This window comes from Paralichthys olivaceus, chromosome 6 (assembly GCF_024713975.1).
Source record: "Paralichthys olivaceus isolate ysfri-2021 chromosome 6, ASM2471397v2, whole genome shotgun sequence".
Lineage (NCBI taxonomy): Eukaryota > Metazoa > Chordata > Actinopteri > Pleuronectiformes > Paralichthyidae > Paralichthys > Paralichthys olivaceus.
Window position 1 is genome coordinate 10,677,384 of NC_091098.1, and position 15,460 is coordinate 10,692,843.

The 15,460-nt window shown below is 40.5% G+C and overlaps 1 protein-coding gene across 2 annotated transcripts in view; it reads left to right on the top strand.

Moving 5' to 3' along the window:
* sema3b (sema domain, immunoglobulin domain (Ig), short basic domain, secreted, (semaphorin) 3B) overlaps positions 1-12,617 on the top strand; it is a 75,110-nt gene extending 62,493 nt beyond the window's left edge. For both annotated transcript variants that reach the window (XM_020089248.2, XM_069526876.1), the window contains exons 5-18: positions 152-271; positions 973-1,066; positions 1,245-1,364; positions 1,510-1,652; positions 1,915-2,029; positions 3,590-3,659; positions 3,782-3,926; positions 5,827-6,046; positions 6,139-6,230; positions 6,380-6,421; positions 6,583-6,740; positions 6,861-6,916; positions 8,516-8,655; positions 8,906-12,617. In XM_020089248.2, the coding sequence (XP_019944807.1) occupies positions 152-271; positions 973-1,066; positions 1,245-1,364; positions 1,510-1,652; positions 1,915-2,029; positions 3,590-3,659; positions 3,782-3,926; positions 5,827-6,046; positions 6,139-6,230; positions 6,380-6,421; positions 6,583-6,740; positions 6,861-6,916; positions 8,516-8,655; positions 8,906-9,406 (2,016 nt within the window). In that variant the 3' untranslated portion in view covers positions 9,407-12,617. The remainder of the gene's footprint in view (positions 1-151; positions 272-972; positions 1,067-1,244; positions 1,365-1,509; positions 1,653-1,914; positions 2,030-3,589; positions 3,660-3,781; positions 3,927-5,826; positions 6,047-6,138; positions 6,231-6,379; positions 6,422-6,582; positions 6,741-6,860; positions 6,917-8,515; positions 8,656-8,905) is intronic.
* The last annotated feature ends 2,843 nt before the right edge of the window (positions 12,618-15,460 follow it).

Sequence of the window (15,460 nt, forward strand, 5' to 3'; positions counted from 1 at the left end):
CATTTCTGCTTTCCCCATGCAAGACTGGAGTGTGTACAAATCTCTGCAGCTGTATTTGTTTCATGCATGTGGTTGACAAAAAGCTTTTTTGATTGCTTTTCATTGGTAAACTGACATTGTGTGTGTGTGTGTGTGTGTCTTTGTCTTTCAGTCTGACTGTGTGAACTACGTGAAGATCGTGCACCACTATAACCGTACCCATCTGTACGCCTGTGGAACTGGAGCCTTCCACCCTACCTGTGCCTTTGTAGAGGTGGGACACAGGATGGAGGTGAGGAACACACTCTACAAGTTAAAGCACACACACACACACACACACACACACACACACACACACACACACATACATACACATCCTCCTGAACTGCGGTCTTCCATTCTTATTCTTTGTTAAAATAGAGAGACATATAGAGATGCTTTAAACATCTCAACTACCATTTGTTTTTGATAATGTGATTACATAGCTATGATCCACCAGTTTATTCGGGACACAGCTAAAATAATGTAATAGAATAAAGCAGCCCTCTTTATCACATATTAAAAACAGAGTATTGAAACTACTGAAATTAGTAGTACAAGTAGAATTTATTGAAGAAACTTACATTAGTCAGCTATTAGTCAAGGTATTTAAATTACTACTTCCTTCATTTGCTCAACAATAACTCACACACACACACTGCATTCAGATGCAGGAACATGTGATCCTCCTGTCCACTGCCAACCAAACTGCCAACTTTCTGTTCTTTTTAAGTGAGAACATCATCCAAACAATCTATAAAGAGATGGATGTTGACATTACTCATGCTCGGAAAATCTTTATATGACAAACTGAATAAAGCTGGAGTCTTTGGCAAAGTTTTGGCAAAAAGGGGACACAAATCACACCTCCTTATTTCAAACCGTGTCCCTCATGTTGCCAAAATCACAAACCTGACATCTCAAACCAAACCTTTTCTCTTCACTCTCCATCAGGACCATGTGTTCAGGATCGACCCCTCTAAGGTTGAGGACGGGAAAGGGAAGAGTCCGTATGATCCTCGCCACAACGCTGCCTCTGTGCTCATTGGTAACTAAACCCATGTGCATCAATTTGAGTTAATTTCCCTTTAATTACAGGTTTTTGCTTCAAATTTGTCATAACTGATTTATTTTTATCACATTCCAAAAATGTGTTTAAACAACTCCTGTCCCCATCAAAGCTCTCATGACCGATCATTGAGTTATTGATTGATTCTGTCTCCTAGGCGATGAGCTATATGCTGGCGTTGCCACAGACTTAATGGGGCGTGACTTCACCATCTTCAGAAGCCTGGGGAGACGCCCCTCCATCCGCACAGAGCAGCATGACTCACGCTGGCTCAACGGTATGTGTTTGTGTGTTTTGGGTTTAAAAAAATATCAAGTGTCACACTTCAGTTCACTTGTTCCACTGAATGCGGTCATTACTTTTCAGAGAAAATACCTGTATTACAGTAGATGACATTGTTCCTCTCTTTTTATTCGTACCAGAACCAAAGTTTATTGGTTCCTTTTGGGTCCCGGAGAGTGAAAACCCTGATGATGACAAGGTGTTTTTCTTCTTCCGCGAGACGGCGGTTGAGGCCCAGGGACTTGGAAAATCCACCTACTCCCGCATCGGACAACTCTGCAGGGTGAGAAGTTATACATGATGTGGGCATGAAAAACAAAAAACCAGCATTATTCTCCAGGTCCATTCAACCCGGCTCTTTTAAAGATACCCTAACAAAATTATTTCCACTTCTGTTGAAAAAGGTTAACTATAGGAATGCTCTTTGGCTTTAAACTACACTAAGCTGGTACATCATTAAAAACTGCTGCAAAAGACTTTACTGTCTTATTTCACACTACAACTAAATTAGATGTAATATCCTGAAAGACTCTTGACCATTTCAGAACGACATGGGCGGTCAGCGGAGTCTGGTGAACAAGTGGACGACATTCCTCAAGACCCGTCTGATCTGCTCGGTGCCAGGAGCCGATGGCAGCGACACGTACTTTGATGAGCTGCGTAAGTTTACTGTCCACACAGATAATTGTCAGCATTGACCCATTCATGACTTTAATGATGTCAGGCTGTATGTTGTAACATCAAAGTTTGTGTATTTTTGATCTTGAACGCAGCTCATTTATGGCCTCACTCAGACCTCAAGTGGTTTATCTCATTGACTGTCTAATTGCAGATTCTCCAGAAGTTCAAAAAAGCAAAACAAAGAGTTTTGCTAATTTTCCATCTTCCACTGTCAGTTGGATTTTTACACAAAAGAATTCTGTGTGCAAAGGGGGAGAAAGTGAAGGACAGCATAATGAACCAGGATTTGTAACTTCAGTTGTAGATTACAATTCAGAACCACATTCCTGCAGACTTGGAGAAAGCATGAGTGAGATCAATTGGTAATCGATTCTGCTCTCATTCATTTCTGCTGTGAATTCAAAGTAAGTTGCAGGTTCGTCTCTGCTGAGTCGTCAAACAAAGAGAAATAATGTGTTTCCTATCTTCCTATGAATGGATTGTAGGTAAAATACATATTTTATGATATAGAGAAAACTTACTCTAAACTCACAGTGATTCTTCTATAAATATCTGGTGCTGGTTTATTTGTGTATTTTAGTGAAAAGGTGTGAGAAGTCCTTATGCCCCTGTCAACACTAATAAACCTTTTTTTATTTGGGCCTTTCATTCACACACACACAAAACGTTTAAGTCACATTGTGTGTGTTTTTTGGGGAATGCTGTTGTATTTCACAGATCGTTGATGGAGACTTCATTGCCAACTACTGGCCCAGCGTGCTTGTTTATTTACCACATATTAAAAAGTCTCACCTGTAAAGTAAAATTCAAAACCTGTGCCAAAATGTTTAGCTTTAAATGCAGTTATAAAATCCTGATAATCAAAAGATGTATCATCAAACAGACCTCCTCTCATGTGCTTTGCATAGCAGCCGCAGCAATGTCAGCTCTCGACATGTTATTGATTTATCTGTGATTCTTGGTGCATTATCTCATGACGCAGTGAAAGGTGAACTAGTGGAAAAATGTGTCCTAACTCTCCCCCTACCTCAGGCTACATGTGTCCATCACAGCCCCTCACATGAACAATGAGTCTGTTATCTTGACCAGGAGGTTTCTGACCACACCTGAGGCCAGATCTATTTTCCCTGTGAAAATATGTGTGCTGACCTGAACCATTACAGAAATACCTGCATCATGTTACCCTGTGATGAATGATTCCAAACTACAGTGTTTTCTTCATTATAGGCAGACTCAGAAATACATCTTCTTTGTGGCAGACCCCAGAATGAAAAACATTACAGAAATTGTTCAGTGGGTCTAAATCTCATTAGAATTTGTTTAACATACCACTGCACAAAGCAGTCATGGATTTTGTTCTATGTCGCGACCCTGTGTTATCAGTGAATTGTCTCTTTTAAATAGTTAGACATGACCACAGGGCTTTGTTTTTCTTTCTCTCAACCTTTGACCTCTGGACTACAACAACCTGACCTGTGTGTGTGTGTGTGTGTGTGTGTGTGTGTGTGTGTGTGTGTGTGTGTGTGTGTCCGTCCACAGGCGATGTGTTCCTGCTGCAGACAAGGGACAGAAAGAATCCTCTGGTGTACACTGTCTTCTCTACTTCCAGGTCAGGGTCCATTCATATTGTTTGTGTGTGGGTACAAAAGAGAATGAGAACGGAGGAAAAGTCATATTGTGTGTGTGTGTGTTTTGATGTATCTAACCCAGCTCCCCCCTGTTCCCCAGCAGCAGTGTATTTAAAGGCTCAGCTGTGTGCCTCTACTCCATGAATGACATCCGGAGGGCCTTCCTGGGGCCCTTTGCTCACAAAGAGGGGCCCAACTACCAGTGGGTCCCCTTCCAGGGAAAAGTCCCCTATCCCCGCCCAGGAATGGTATGTCAATGACAGTAACGACCCATCAATAGATAAAAGCCAGGAGTTTTTATTCACAATGAAAGTACATGGACAGAGGTTTTGTACTTTTAGTACTTGTGCCTTCATGGATATTTCCATTTTATGTTACTAGATGGCTGGGAAACATTGTCCTTATTACCCTTTTACATAACATTGGACAGCTATCGTTAACTGATTACCCTTATTGAGACTCTACTTAGAAAATATATTATTAAATATGGTTCGCTACTAAAAGTAAAAATTTACTCTATATTGAACTTTTAACACTAATTGCTTACATGCTCACATGATATGATAATAATAGGGCAGTTGTGGCTCAGAAGGTCCTTGTCCTCGTCCTCTGACCCGAAGGTTTGCGGTTTGATCCCTGTCTCCGCCATTCCGCATGCCGAAGTTTCCTTGGACAAGACACTGAAGCCCAAATTGCCCCTGAAGGCTGTGCTGACGTTGTATGAATGATGTGTGATAGAGAAAGTGCTGCACGTAGAAGCGCTGTATGAATGTGTGTGTGAATGGGTGGTTGGCAGAAATGTAGTGTAAAGTGGTCATCAAGACTAGAAAAGCTCTATATAAATGCAGACCATTTATTAGTCCTCTGCATAATGAAGACTTTAAATCTACACACACGACTATTGTAATTGCTTTGTTTGTTTTCTGTGCTTTTATAGAGAAAGTTAAGTCTTGGACGCATGATGTTCTAATTCCAATTAATAATGTTAAGTCTTCACATTTAATGGAGTCATTTATGGTAAAGTCTTAAGGAATAGATGTGAATACTTCTGCACCTCATGTTTCTGATATTTCCCCCTGGGCAGTGAACCACTTTATATTCACATCTCAGTGGGGAACACACTCTGTCCACTATGAAAATACTAAGTTGTATTATGAATACATGAATCCCAATGTCTTAGTGATGTATAATTGTGGCGCTTCATACAGTTGCAATTCTCTGCATTAGTCCTACTTTCCTCCACAAGCCCTCCACAATCCTCCCGATCAATAAGTGCTTATTAGGGCTCTTACATTCTTCTAAGCACACAAGCGTAGCGTCAGCAGGATTTGTTATGCGGCGCTTCAGCTGTTACTGCCACAGCAGAACAATCCCCATTGTATGACTGCAGAATAGTAATTGTACTTGGCCTACAGTAAACCCTGGCTCACACCACCGTCACCTCACTGTGTTGTAAAATCAGCAGAACAAATCAAATTAAAAGAAAAACCATCCTGCTTACAAGAGAATTATGCTAAACTGCCTTTAAAGCAGTCGGTGTTTAAAATGCATAAACCAAAAAAAAAAAAAAAATCTTGAATACTGCAGGACAAAAACCACTAATACATCATTATGTTAAACAGGAAAAAGGAAAATATCGTAATTAAACGTTAACAAAATACTGCAGGATGCTGCAGAATATTGCAGTAAAATCTTGGTTCCCTGGAATAAAAGTTCAGGACTGGAATTTTAATTAGAGGGTAAAGTTGGACTCTGACCTGGAGAAAATCTCTCTCACGTCCCTGTGACCCATCACGCCATAATCACCTCTCTGTGGCCTGCTGAACTGTGGCTTTGTGTTCTCTGGGCCAACTGGCATTTTATTGCATGAAACAAATTCACTCCTCAGATAAGTGTCATTATGGAATACTTGAGTCTCACAGTCAGTCCTGTGTTGCAGAGCTACAACAAGTCCTTTACAGCTATTACATCTGTGTACTGTACAGCAGCTAAATCCTTCAATAAATATAAATGAACATTCACACATTCACAGAGCAAAGATCCCAATAGCAGATCAAATAGTTATGTACCTGTCATGTCACATTTAAACCAGATTAATCAAATCAATTCACCTTACAAATTAAACTTTACTTTATTTCATCTCTTTAGTGTCCAAGCAAGACATTTGGGAGCTTTGAATCCACCAAGGGTTTCCCGGACGATGTGATACAGTTTGCCCGTCACCACCCCCTGATGTATAACCCCGTCTACCCTATGAGCCGACGGCCCATCTTCGTCAGGACCAACGTGGACTACAGCTTCACACAGATTGCTGTGGACAGAGTCAGTGCCGCTGACGGACAGTATGATGTCATGTTTATTGGCACAGGTGAATGACTTGGTTTCAAGATCTTAATCTTAACATTCAAACTTGTAAACAACGAGACAACACATTAAAACAATTTGCATGTGTTATTCCAGACAAAGGGACCGTACTCAAGGTCATCAACGTCCCCAAGGAAAGCTGGAACAATATGGAAGAGCTTCTGCTGGAAGAGCTGGAGGTCTTCAAGGTAAGAAAACTACAATAACCTTTTCTTTACAGTATATCTCTTGCAGATATAAGCATTCTCTGACAGCAGTGTATAGTGATATATACAAATGATAGATAGATACATTCAACTGCGGTAATTGATCTGCTGTTGTCTCCTCCGCTCTTCAGGATGCATCATCTATCATCAACATGCAGATCTCTTCAAAACGGGTACGTTTGTTGAAATTTAAATTCAATTGCAACCTATTGTGAATTTCTAACACTGCACATACAGAGTCACCATGCAGCAAAATGATGTCACATGCACAGAGAACTGGATTGTTGGATTTAAACTGGATTTTAAAACGTGTCCCTCCTCTGTCCCTTCACAGCAACAGCTGTATGTGGGCTCGGACACAGGCATCGCCCAGGTCCCCCTTCACCGCTGCAGTGTGTATGGGAAGGCCTGCGCTGAGTGCTGCCTGGCCAGAGACCCTTACTGCGCCTGGGACGGAACATCCTGCACTCGCTATCTGCCAAACACCAAAAGGTCTGTGACATGTACACACTGATGACACACCATTCTTTACTTTGAGAATCTGCGAACATACTTTTTCTATTCCTGATCCTAAAGTAGATTGTGAAACTCTAATCTAACATTATTTTACAGACGTTTCCGTCGCCAGGACGTGAGGAATGGAGACCCCAACACTCTCTGCTCTGGAGGTAAGGTTTACAGCCCTTTTTTTTACCAAAGTACGATATGATTAACATCTCTAATGTCATCAAGGTTTAGCTTAATATGTTCAGATGTTCAAGATGTGAAATATCTTTAAAATTAAACTTTAAATCTTTAAAATGTATTTAAAGTGTTTTTTTTTGTGATAACATTTTAGGAGCATACCAGTAATTCAAAATTTTCCTCAGCAGGCACAGTATTGTGTGGAATAAAGTGATGATGAACTATACTAATGTGATGAATAGTAATAGCTGAACAGACAATGAAATCAGGCCTAATCATATATATAGCACATAGCCTTTTATACTCATATTCTTCATATACCTGCCTATTTATTCATAAACGTATATATGCATATATATTTGTATATTTCAATATCTCCTTACCCTTATGTAAGATACAGTCTACGTTCTCTTTTTATTATCTACCTCATTCTGAGTTAAATGGGTTGTAATGAGAGAATTTCCCCGGCATGCGATCAATACAGTTTTATCTTATCTCTAAGAAAATCCAACAAATGCCATCATCCCATCTTTTTAATTTTGATATGCTTCTATTATGAGTCTATTACTTATTCAAATGAAAAGCTCTGGAAGTTTTGATTCCTCTCTCATTGAGCGGTGCTGCTGCTGCAGGTCGACCAGTGTTGAATTGCAGTATAGGTATGTTCAATAAATAAGAATAAAGCCTCACTCTGCTCCTGATCTGACTCACTGAGACGTCTCACTGTCCCTGTGCCAAAAAAAAAATCCTTCTTCCCTTCACCTCCGCTGACCCCCTGTCCACCCAGACCACAATAGTGGCATTCTGCTGCTATCTGTCCTTCTGCCACATAACTGAAGCAGGCTAATCGCTCAAACTGAAGGAGCTCCTGGGTAATAAGATTACATCATGTGGCATGCGAGGTCACGTTGTGTAAAGCTAATGAAGGTCAGAGTAATTGTCTCTGATGAGTGTGGCATTGCCCCAAAGCGCCGATCAGGAATCTGTTTGGCTCTTTTCATTCCATTGTTTCTCCAGAAACTTTATTTTATTCTTCCTGATCCACTTCTGGTCTAGAAATGTCAGAATGCACGCGCCCCCACTATAATGAAAACTAATCAGATTTTGAATACAGACACTGTTTTCAATATGAGTGTTGAGGTTTTAGTGTCAGCACAATAAAAGTCCTTGTTTGATATCACACATCAAACATGTGATACAAACGCACCCCCATCAGTGCAGGGTGCTGTCATTATGTGTGAGTGAGCTGAACTTTGCCATCAGTAACCTCACAGAGGCCGTCATTATCCTCAGTGTTGACTAATATACTGACAAACAATGTGTGTTTTTGTTGTGATGCCAGACCATAATTTGCATCATAGATTTCCCTTCAAGACTTACTATTTATAGATCAGGGGTTACTTAGATATCACACATTATCACCTCAGTTTGTTTATTCATCTTTCTTTGTCCATCCTGATTGTCCTGTCCTGTCCCCTTAGTTTTTTTTGTTGTCTTTTCCATTCTTGAGCTCACTGTCCAGTAAGCTCATGCCCCGAGTCTCTGCAGACCCATAATGTCTTTGTCTCTGCTGCCCCCTGCAGACCACCACAAGCACCGCGTGGCAGAGAAGAAGTTGTATGGAGTTGAGGGAAGCAGCACTTTCTTGGAGTGTATCCCCAAATCCCTTCAGGCCAAAGTTACCTGGACCTTCCAGAAACATCCACAGAACCCACGAGAAGAGGTGAGAGAGTGAAGAGAGGTCATAGTTCTGTTCTAAGGTGTTACAGTATTGTGTATATGGGGCCTAGATCCCTTAAGATCCCTCGTAGCCCCGTGAATATCATGACATTAGAAAGCAATTCTCTCTTTTTGTGTATTTAAAATGAACCTTAATTGATGTGATGCTGATAAACATGAAGGTCCTACTAATTACTTTTAACAAAACTTTGAATCATATCCATATTTATTCATCCAAACTTTCTCTTTTCCAGGTGCGTCTGGATGACCGCATCCTCCAGACAGACAGAGGCCTCCTGATCCGCCGTGTCCTGAAGAGAGATATCGGCATCTACCAGTGCCACGCCATGGAGTACGGCTTCACCCAAACTTTACTGGGAATCACCTTGGAAGTGGTTCCCTCCATATCCTCCTCAGCCTCCAATCTTCCTTCTGATGCCCCTGTGCGCAGCGGAGGTGGGCCAGCCATGACCAATCAAAAGCTTTGGTACCGGGACTTCATGCAGCTGGTGGACCACCCTAACCTGAGCACTGTTGACCAGATTTGCGAGCAAGTTTGGGCGCGCAAGAACGCCGGCAGTGACCAGGTGGATAAGACCTTTCCTCCTGCCGGCAAGGAAGTCCTGTCCGCAGGCCCCGCCGTCCGCCCGGCCAATAAGAAGTGGAAGCATCTTCAGGAGATAAGGAAGGGGAGAAACCGCCGGACCCACGATGGGAAACCAAACCCTCGTGCACCGCGCAGCGCAGGGGAGTAACAACGTAGAGCAAAAGATGGAGGGAGAAAAGAATGACTGAGAAAGGAGGAGTAGACAGAAAGAGACTGAGAGACCGAGAACTTCTGGAGGTGTCACACATACAGACAAACACACACTCACACACACAGACACACAGACACACACTCACACACTCACACATACATACAGCACCTCCTGCATTGTGTATATTTATCCATGGATGCCCCCACTATATTGTACACCCATCCCTGAGTCCTCGTCCCTCTGGCCAGCCCCTGCATGAGCTGCCTTACTGCCCAAATTGATTCTGCACGATCCCTTTACACTGTTCACTAGCATAGTTAAGTGTTGAAGCAGGAAGTCAACGCATCTTTATCTGTGGGCAATAAACATACACGCCTTTACCACTGACTGTTTATGGAGCGCAGGAGGATGACCCAGCAACGTTTGTCTCTACACACCAATACTAACAGTATGAACACCTACTCTATACACCACTTGGAAAAAATTACCAGCCCCAGCGTTTCATATGAAACCTCCTCATCTCCTCTTTTTCTCGTTCGAACATTTAATACCAATGTAGAAAAATGGTGGACTTTTAAATGTGTTGTGCATAATGGAATAGAATGGAGAAACGTGACAACTGGAATACACAACCAGGTGAAGTCTGGAAACACACATACAGATTAATGTCCATTTGCACATGCATGCATGCAGATAAAACACTTTTAAAAATATTGTTTCTATATGGATCAATGAATTGATCAACTTCCTGTGGTCCTCCCAGTGCACATATTTCCACTAAACCCACTCTTCACATGGTTTTGTGTGCAGAGTGTACAATGCAGGTCACAGATGAGGTAGAGACGTGTGGGGCAGCCTGTGGAATGGAGCAGCGTGGTGTAGACTGTATCGTAACTTTCTTTCTTAGCGGTTTCCTTAGGCACACTGAGGCTTTGTGGCAGCAGAATAAATCTCAGAACACAATGCAGTTATGGTTCAAGAGCAGACGCAAGTGGCCAGATATGATTATATAACTTCACTGGTCCAAACCACTAGAAATTGAGGGGTGGAAAAACTACTAGCATTTCATGATGTGAGCGAAAGATGAGATGTTTACAGTACAGTACAGAAATCAGTCTCCAAAGTCCAAAAAGTCCAGACCTGGATTACATCTAAAATAAGTGAATTATGTTTTATGAAGCATCTCTAATATACCTAGTTGTTACAATTAGCGATGAAAGAGTTTTGACAAGATCCAAATCTTCACAATAAACTTCAATATTTATTGCTTTTATTCAACTGTGTTCAATATTTAGTGTGTTGATATTGAGACTGACGAGCGCAGTGGTTTGGGTGGACACCATTAAAACAATGAGGATGAGGAGGAAAGAGCTTAGTGGACTCCAGGTTTGACAACCCACGTTTCTGGGCTTCAGTACAGTATATATATTTGCATGATATTTATGAGTGAAAATATGATTTCTTTTCTTTGTATACTAAGTGGTACTTCTACTCCGAGCTCTTTTTCACTGTTCTTGCATATGTTTGTTTGTGATAAATACATATATGCAAATATTATGAAAATGACAGATATGTTAACTCCTCATTCAGCACAGAAAGCTGTTTCTGTGCTACCCACAATGCATTTTTGGCAACACCTTCCATTTGACTGCAGTCACTGTTGTGGTCACTAGTGTACAGTCATGAATATTGACTTTTGCTGCTTAACAATATCATCTCGTCTTAATGGACAATTAGTACAATAGGTCTTCCTTCTCTCTGTCTTCAGTCCAATCTGTCTGTGTATTATCTGTAAAGAAACTTTGTTTGTTGGTTGTCTGTGGTAACATGGTGTGTGTAGCCTGTCCCCTAGTGTCCATTGTGTGTAACGGCTCAGATGAAAAGCTTACTATTCTTTATTATATCATAGTCTATCGAAATGAGAGAAAGCAACTGGCCTTGTAAGATAGAACATTCATATACGTTTGACATTCTTGAAATCTTAATATGTTTTTAAAGACGGATACATGGTTTCATTTGTGCTGCTGCTGTACATTTCTCAAAAGCGTAATGGCTTCAAATGATTTCAAGTATGCGCAGACAAAAAAATATTTTTTAATAGTGTCCTTATTTCCACATTAGGCTTTGTCCATGAATTCACATGATAATGTCCTTTGGATCAAAGGAGGCAGCACAATCTGGGCCTGTGAGTGGATTTTAGATGAACTGAGTCGTCTTTATTTAAATAGCTTCTTTAGAGAGATGTAACTAACTCATTAAACTGATCTGAACTGACTGACACCTGTAAAAGGGACACTCTGAATTTTGACACCACGTTTAGGAAAAGGAATAATTGCAAAAGGAGACAAAAAAACAAAACTGAGTTTAATCGAAGGCAGATGTTGTTGGTCCATCTGTGTTTCATCACAGCTATTAAGCCGAGGCTACTAATAAACTAAATGGAGATTAAACATTATAAGTCACGGATTTGTTTTTCTTTTAACTAAACATGATTTACATCAGTAGTGATGTCAGACTTGACTGAGTCTCCCTTTTAAACCAGCTGTTGTTTTGTCCTCTTTTAAAATTGCATGACCGATGTTAGTGGGTAATCGCGTTCGACAATGGTGTGGTGGCAAGAAAGAGCAAAAGAGAGAAAGAAAGCACAATGTTGAATATTATTATTATTATTATTATTATTATTCCTATGTATTTATGTGCAAAGATAAGCTGATATGTTGTGGTGGATTTTTATTTTTCTTATAAATGTAGATTTACATCTGTATCGTTCATGTTCTGCTGAAATAGGACTCATCCTCAACATTTTTTGTACATGATGGCCAATGGGGAACCTCTTCCTGAACAGTGTCCAATTAGAGTCTTTGTTGTTCACACAGCCCTCCAATCAACACTCCTGTTGTATATCCCATGCCATGTGACGCACCCCTGTCTGACAGTGCAAGGAGAGGCTTGTGTATGTGTGTGTGTGTGTGAGCGAGAGAGAAGTGTGTGCTTGTGGTTTTTGTGTGTGTGAGTGAGCATTATGGGGGAAAGCAGAGCTCTGTATATAAAGGCAAAGGAACAGCGTTGTGCATGTGATGAGCGGTCTGAAAGTTCAAAGGTCAAGGCCAAAGTTAACATGCTGCACTGTAATTCTCCCAGAGGTCTTTGTGAAATGTCATGTTTTTGATTAACACAATAAAAATATGCAGTTACTTAAAAATTAAAATGTCTGATCTCCTCACTTATGATAGGATGGTGGGAAATCGTTAAAATAATAATCAATCCAGCATGTTATTCATAATTATATTATTATAATAAGTTACATATTCTTGGGAATATTCTTCATTTCTATTCTTAATTAAATCATTTGCATTTTGACCACATGATGGCAGTGTTGCTATGATAAATGAAGACCCATTATAGGTTTTACAGTGTTGTTACTCAGAGTTACTGTCAGTGTGCTGCTGGCAGGGCAGCACGTCTTCTGCATGTGCCAAACATAATAGTTCTGTTTTTAAAGTTAAAGGTAGGATTTTAACATTAAGGTTTGGAAAGTAAAATAAGAAGTAAAACAGTTGAGTATATATCTAACATCAGAAATGAAATGAAATGATAAAACACAGATGTCAAAGGTCGATGCAAATGCTAATCCTCTTACAGTAGCCAGACGAACACACATTATAATAAAAAAGACTAAAATAAATGATTTAAAAATGCTGGGAATGCTGAGGATTAGTGAAAAGGAAATAAAGCAACATTTTCTCAGTTAATTTGGTTCCATTTAAAAATGTCTTCATCTCCCGGGGACCATACTCCTGATGAAGATTCTGTATTCACACAGTCACGTTAAACATTTGGTTTGGTCGACAGTTTCCAATGCATCGTTTGACAGATGGTAGAAGCTTGAGCAAAAGAACACAATCGTTTCCCTTGTCTCCTCCTGAAGTGAACAGTCACAGGGATTGATTGTTGGAGAACAAATAACATCTGTAGCATAACATAACATGAACGTAGGCGGCTAATAAGTGTAATAAGGAACAGAAAGAGAAGAAAAGCTTGCAGAAAAATGATTTGGTTCTCAGTCCCCTGCCCCCACTGTGGTTCTTACCTCCCTTGACCATTCCCCTTGTTCCATCTGTATATCAGTGTCTCCATCTTTGACATCGAGACCCACATTCTTCATTCTCATATCATCATGACCTGCCTGTCAGGACTGGGAACACAGATACACACACACACACACACACACACACACACACACACACACACACACACACACACACACAAAGACACAAACTTGAGACCACTTGCGTCCCTTTACATTCACATATGTGTAAGTATTCAATGAAGCGTAAACATTCTCTCAGTCACACACATGAATGCAGTATGTGGTCACCAGCCATAAACACATAGGAAATGAAATTGGGTCCATATTACTCAAACTGGCAACCCATTAGTTCCCCCGTGTTTTCAATGGCTCTCAGTATTCTGCATGTGTGTTTAAGTGGGTCTGCAGTGGTCCGCTGGGTATAAAGTGAGGGTTCATTTCCGTATGCTGGTTTAACTGGGCACCACTTTCCATTCTCTGTGTGTGTTTAGGTGTTCTTCTACTTCTGTCTTTCTGTGTCTTAGTTCTTGAGAGTTAAGACGTTTGTAATTTCCTGCCTCCTCAAAGGGAAATTTGATGGTTAGGTAATTGAGGCCTGGATATGATGACATACATTTTGTTCATCTGTCCCAGGAAAATGTTTGAGATGTAAGGGGAAAAAAAACCTCAGCTGGTTCATGCACATTAAGATGAGTCATTGACTTTGAGCAGCATCAAGATAAATCCTGTGCCCATGAAAAGCTGTCCCTGATTCTCAAAATCATTTTCATACAAGTCTGGTTTTATTATTGCTACAATCAAGATATTTTTTCACAGTAGTTGGTGCATGTTTGACTTGAGAGATTAACCTATGGATGGAGAAAACTACAAATGGGCACTTACCAATGTATGGTAATATCCTTTAAAGCAATCGGCAACACCAAATTTTGCATCCAGGGTTCTTCCTCAGCTTGTAACTGCACCCTTCCAACAAGTTAAAATAAAATCACTTCTGCAGTTTTTGCGTATTCCTGCTAACAAACAGCAAAGAATCCTAATGTCCTTGGTGGAGGTAACCAAGGGGACATATGCACTGAACACAGACACTGTCACTTTTTTGTGTTTGCTATCACTATGATTTGTTCCAGTCACATATCTCTTGTACAATTTTGGATCTTTGGAAGTACAGAACTACAGTATAAACATTTATGTGCTGTCTTTTTTTTGCGTGTTCCTATCTGTGTGTGTTTGTGTGTGTGTGATGGCTGTGTGTGTCATGCAGGTGCCTCTGTGCCTTTCTGAGTTAAAGCAAAGATATTTCCATATATAGTTAAATGTTTTAGAACAGGGTGAACGTAACTTTGGCACAAAGTGGCCTCTGTATGAAACATGATATCACTGAGACTGCAGCACACACACACACACACACACACACACACACACACACACACACACACACACACACACACACACACAGTCATCACACACACACACACACACACTCTCTCTCTCTCCCTCGCCCTTTTAATAGAATGTGTCGCACCAGTAAATGAAAAAAGAAAGCTTTTTAAAGTCATTTCCATGCCATTCACTACAATAATAGACATAGACATATATGGAGCCAGTCAAACTCAGTACTTCACTGTGAGCTCATAACAGAAATTATATTACAGAGATGCCACTTAATTATAAGACTTATATATTATAATTTTAGTTGGTGAAATGCAAACAGAGACATTTTAAAACTCCTTTTCAAGTGGTGTGCCATCTTACCACCAGACCTCAGATCATTTTGTGGCCATCAGCAGCACTTCATACAGTGTTAAAAAACAGCTAGAATGAAAATGTTGAAAAAGGCCACGTTGAAGAAAGTGAAAGAAAAATCCTGGATCCAGCCACCGATTTATTCGGTTCTTCCACACTGCAAACCTTCACTAAGATGCTTTAAGCTGTTCAGTAAACAAACAAACATCATTGAAAGG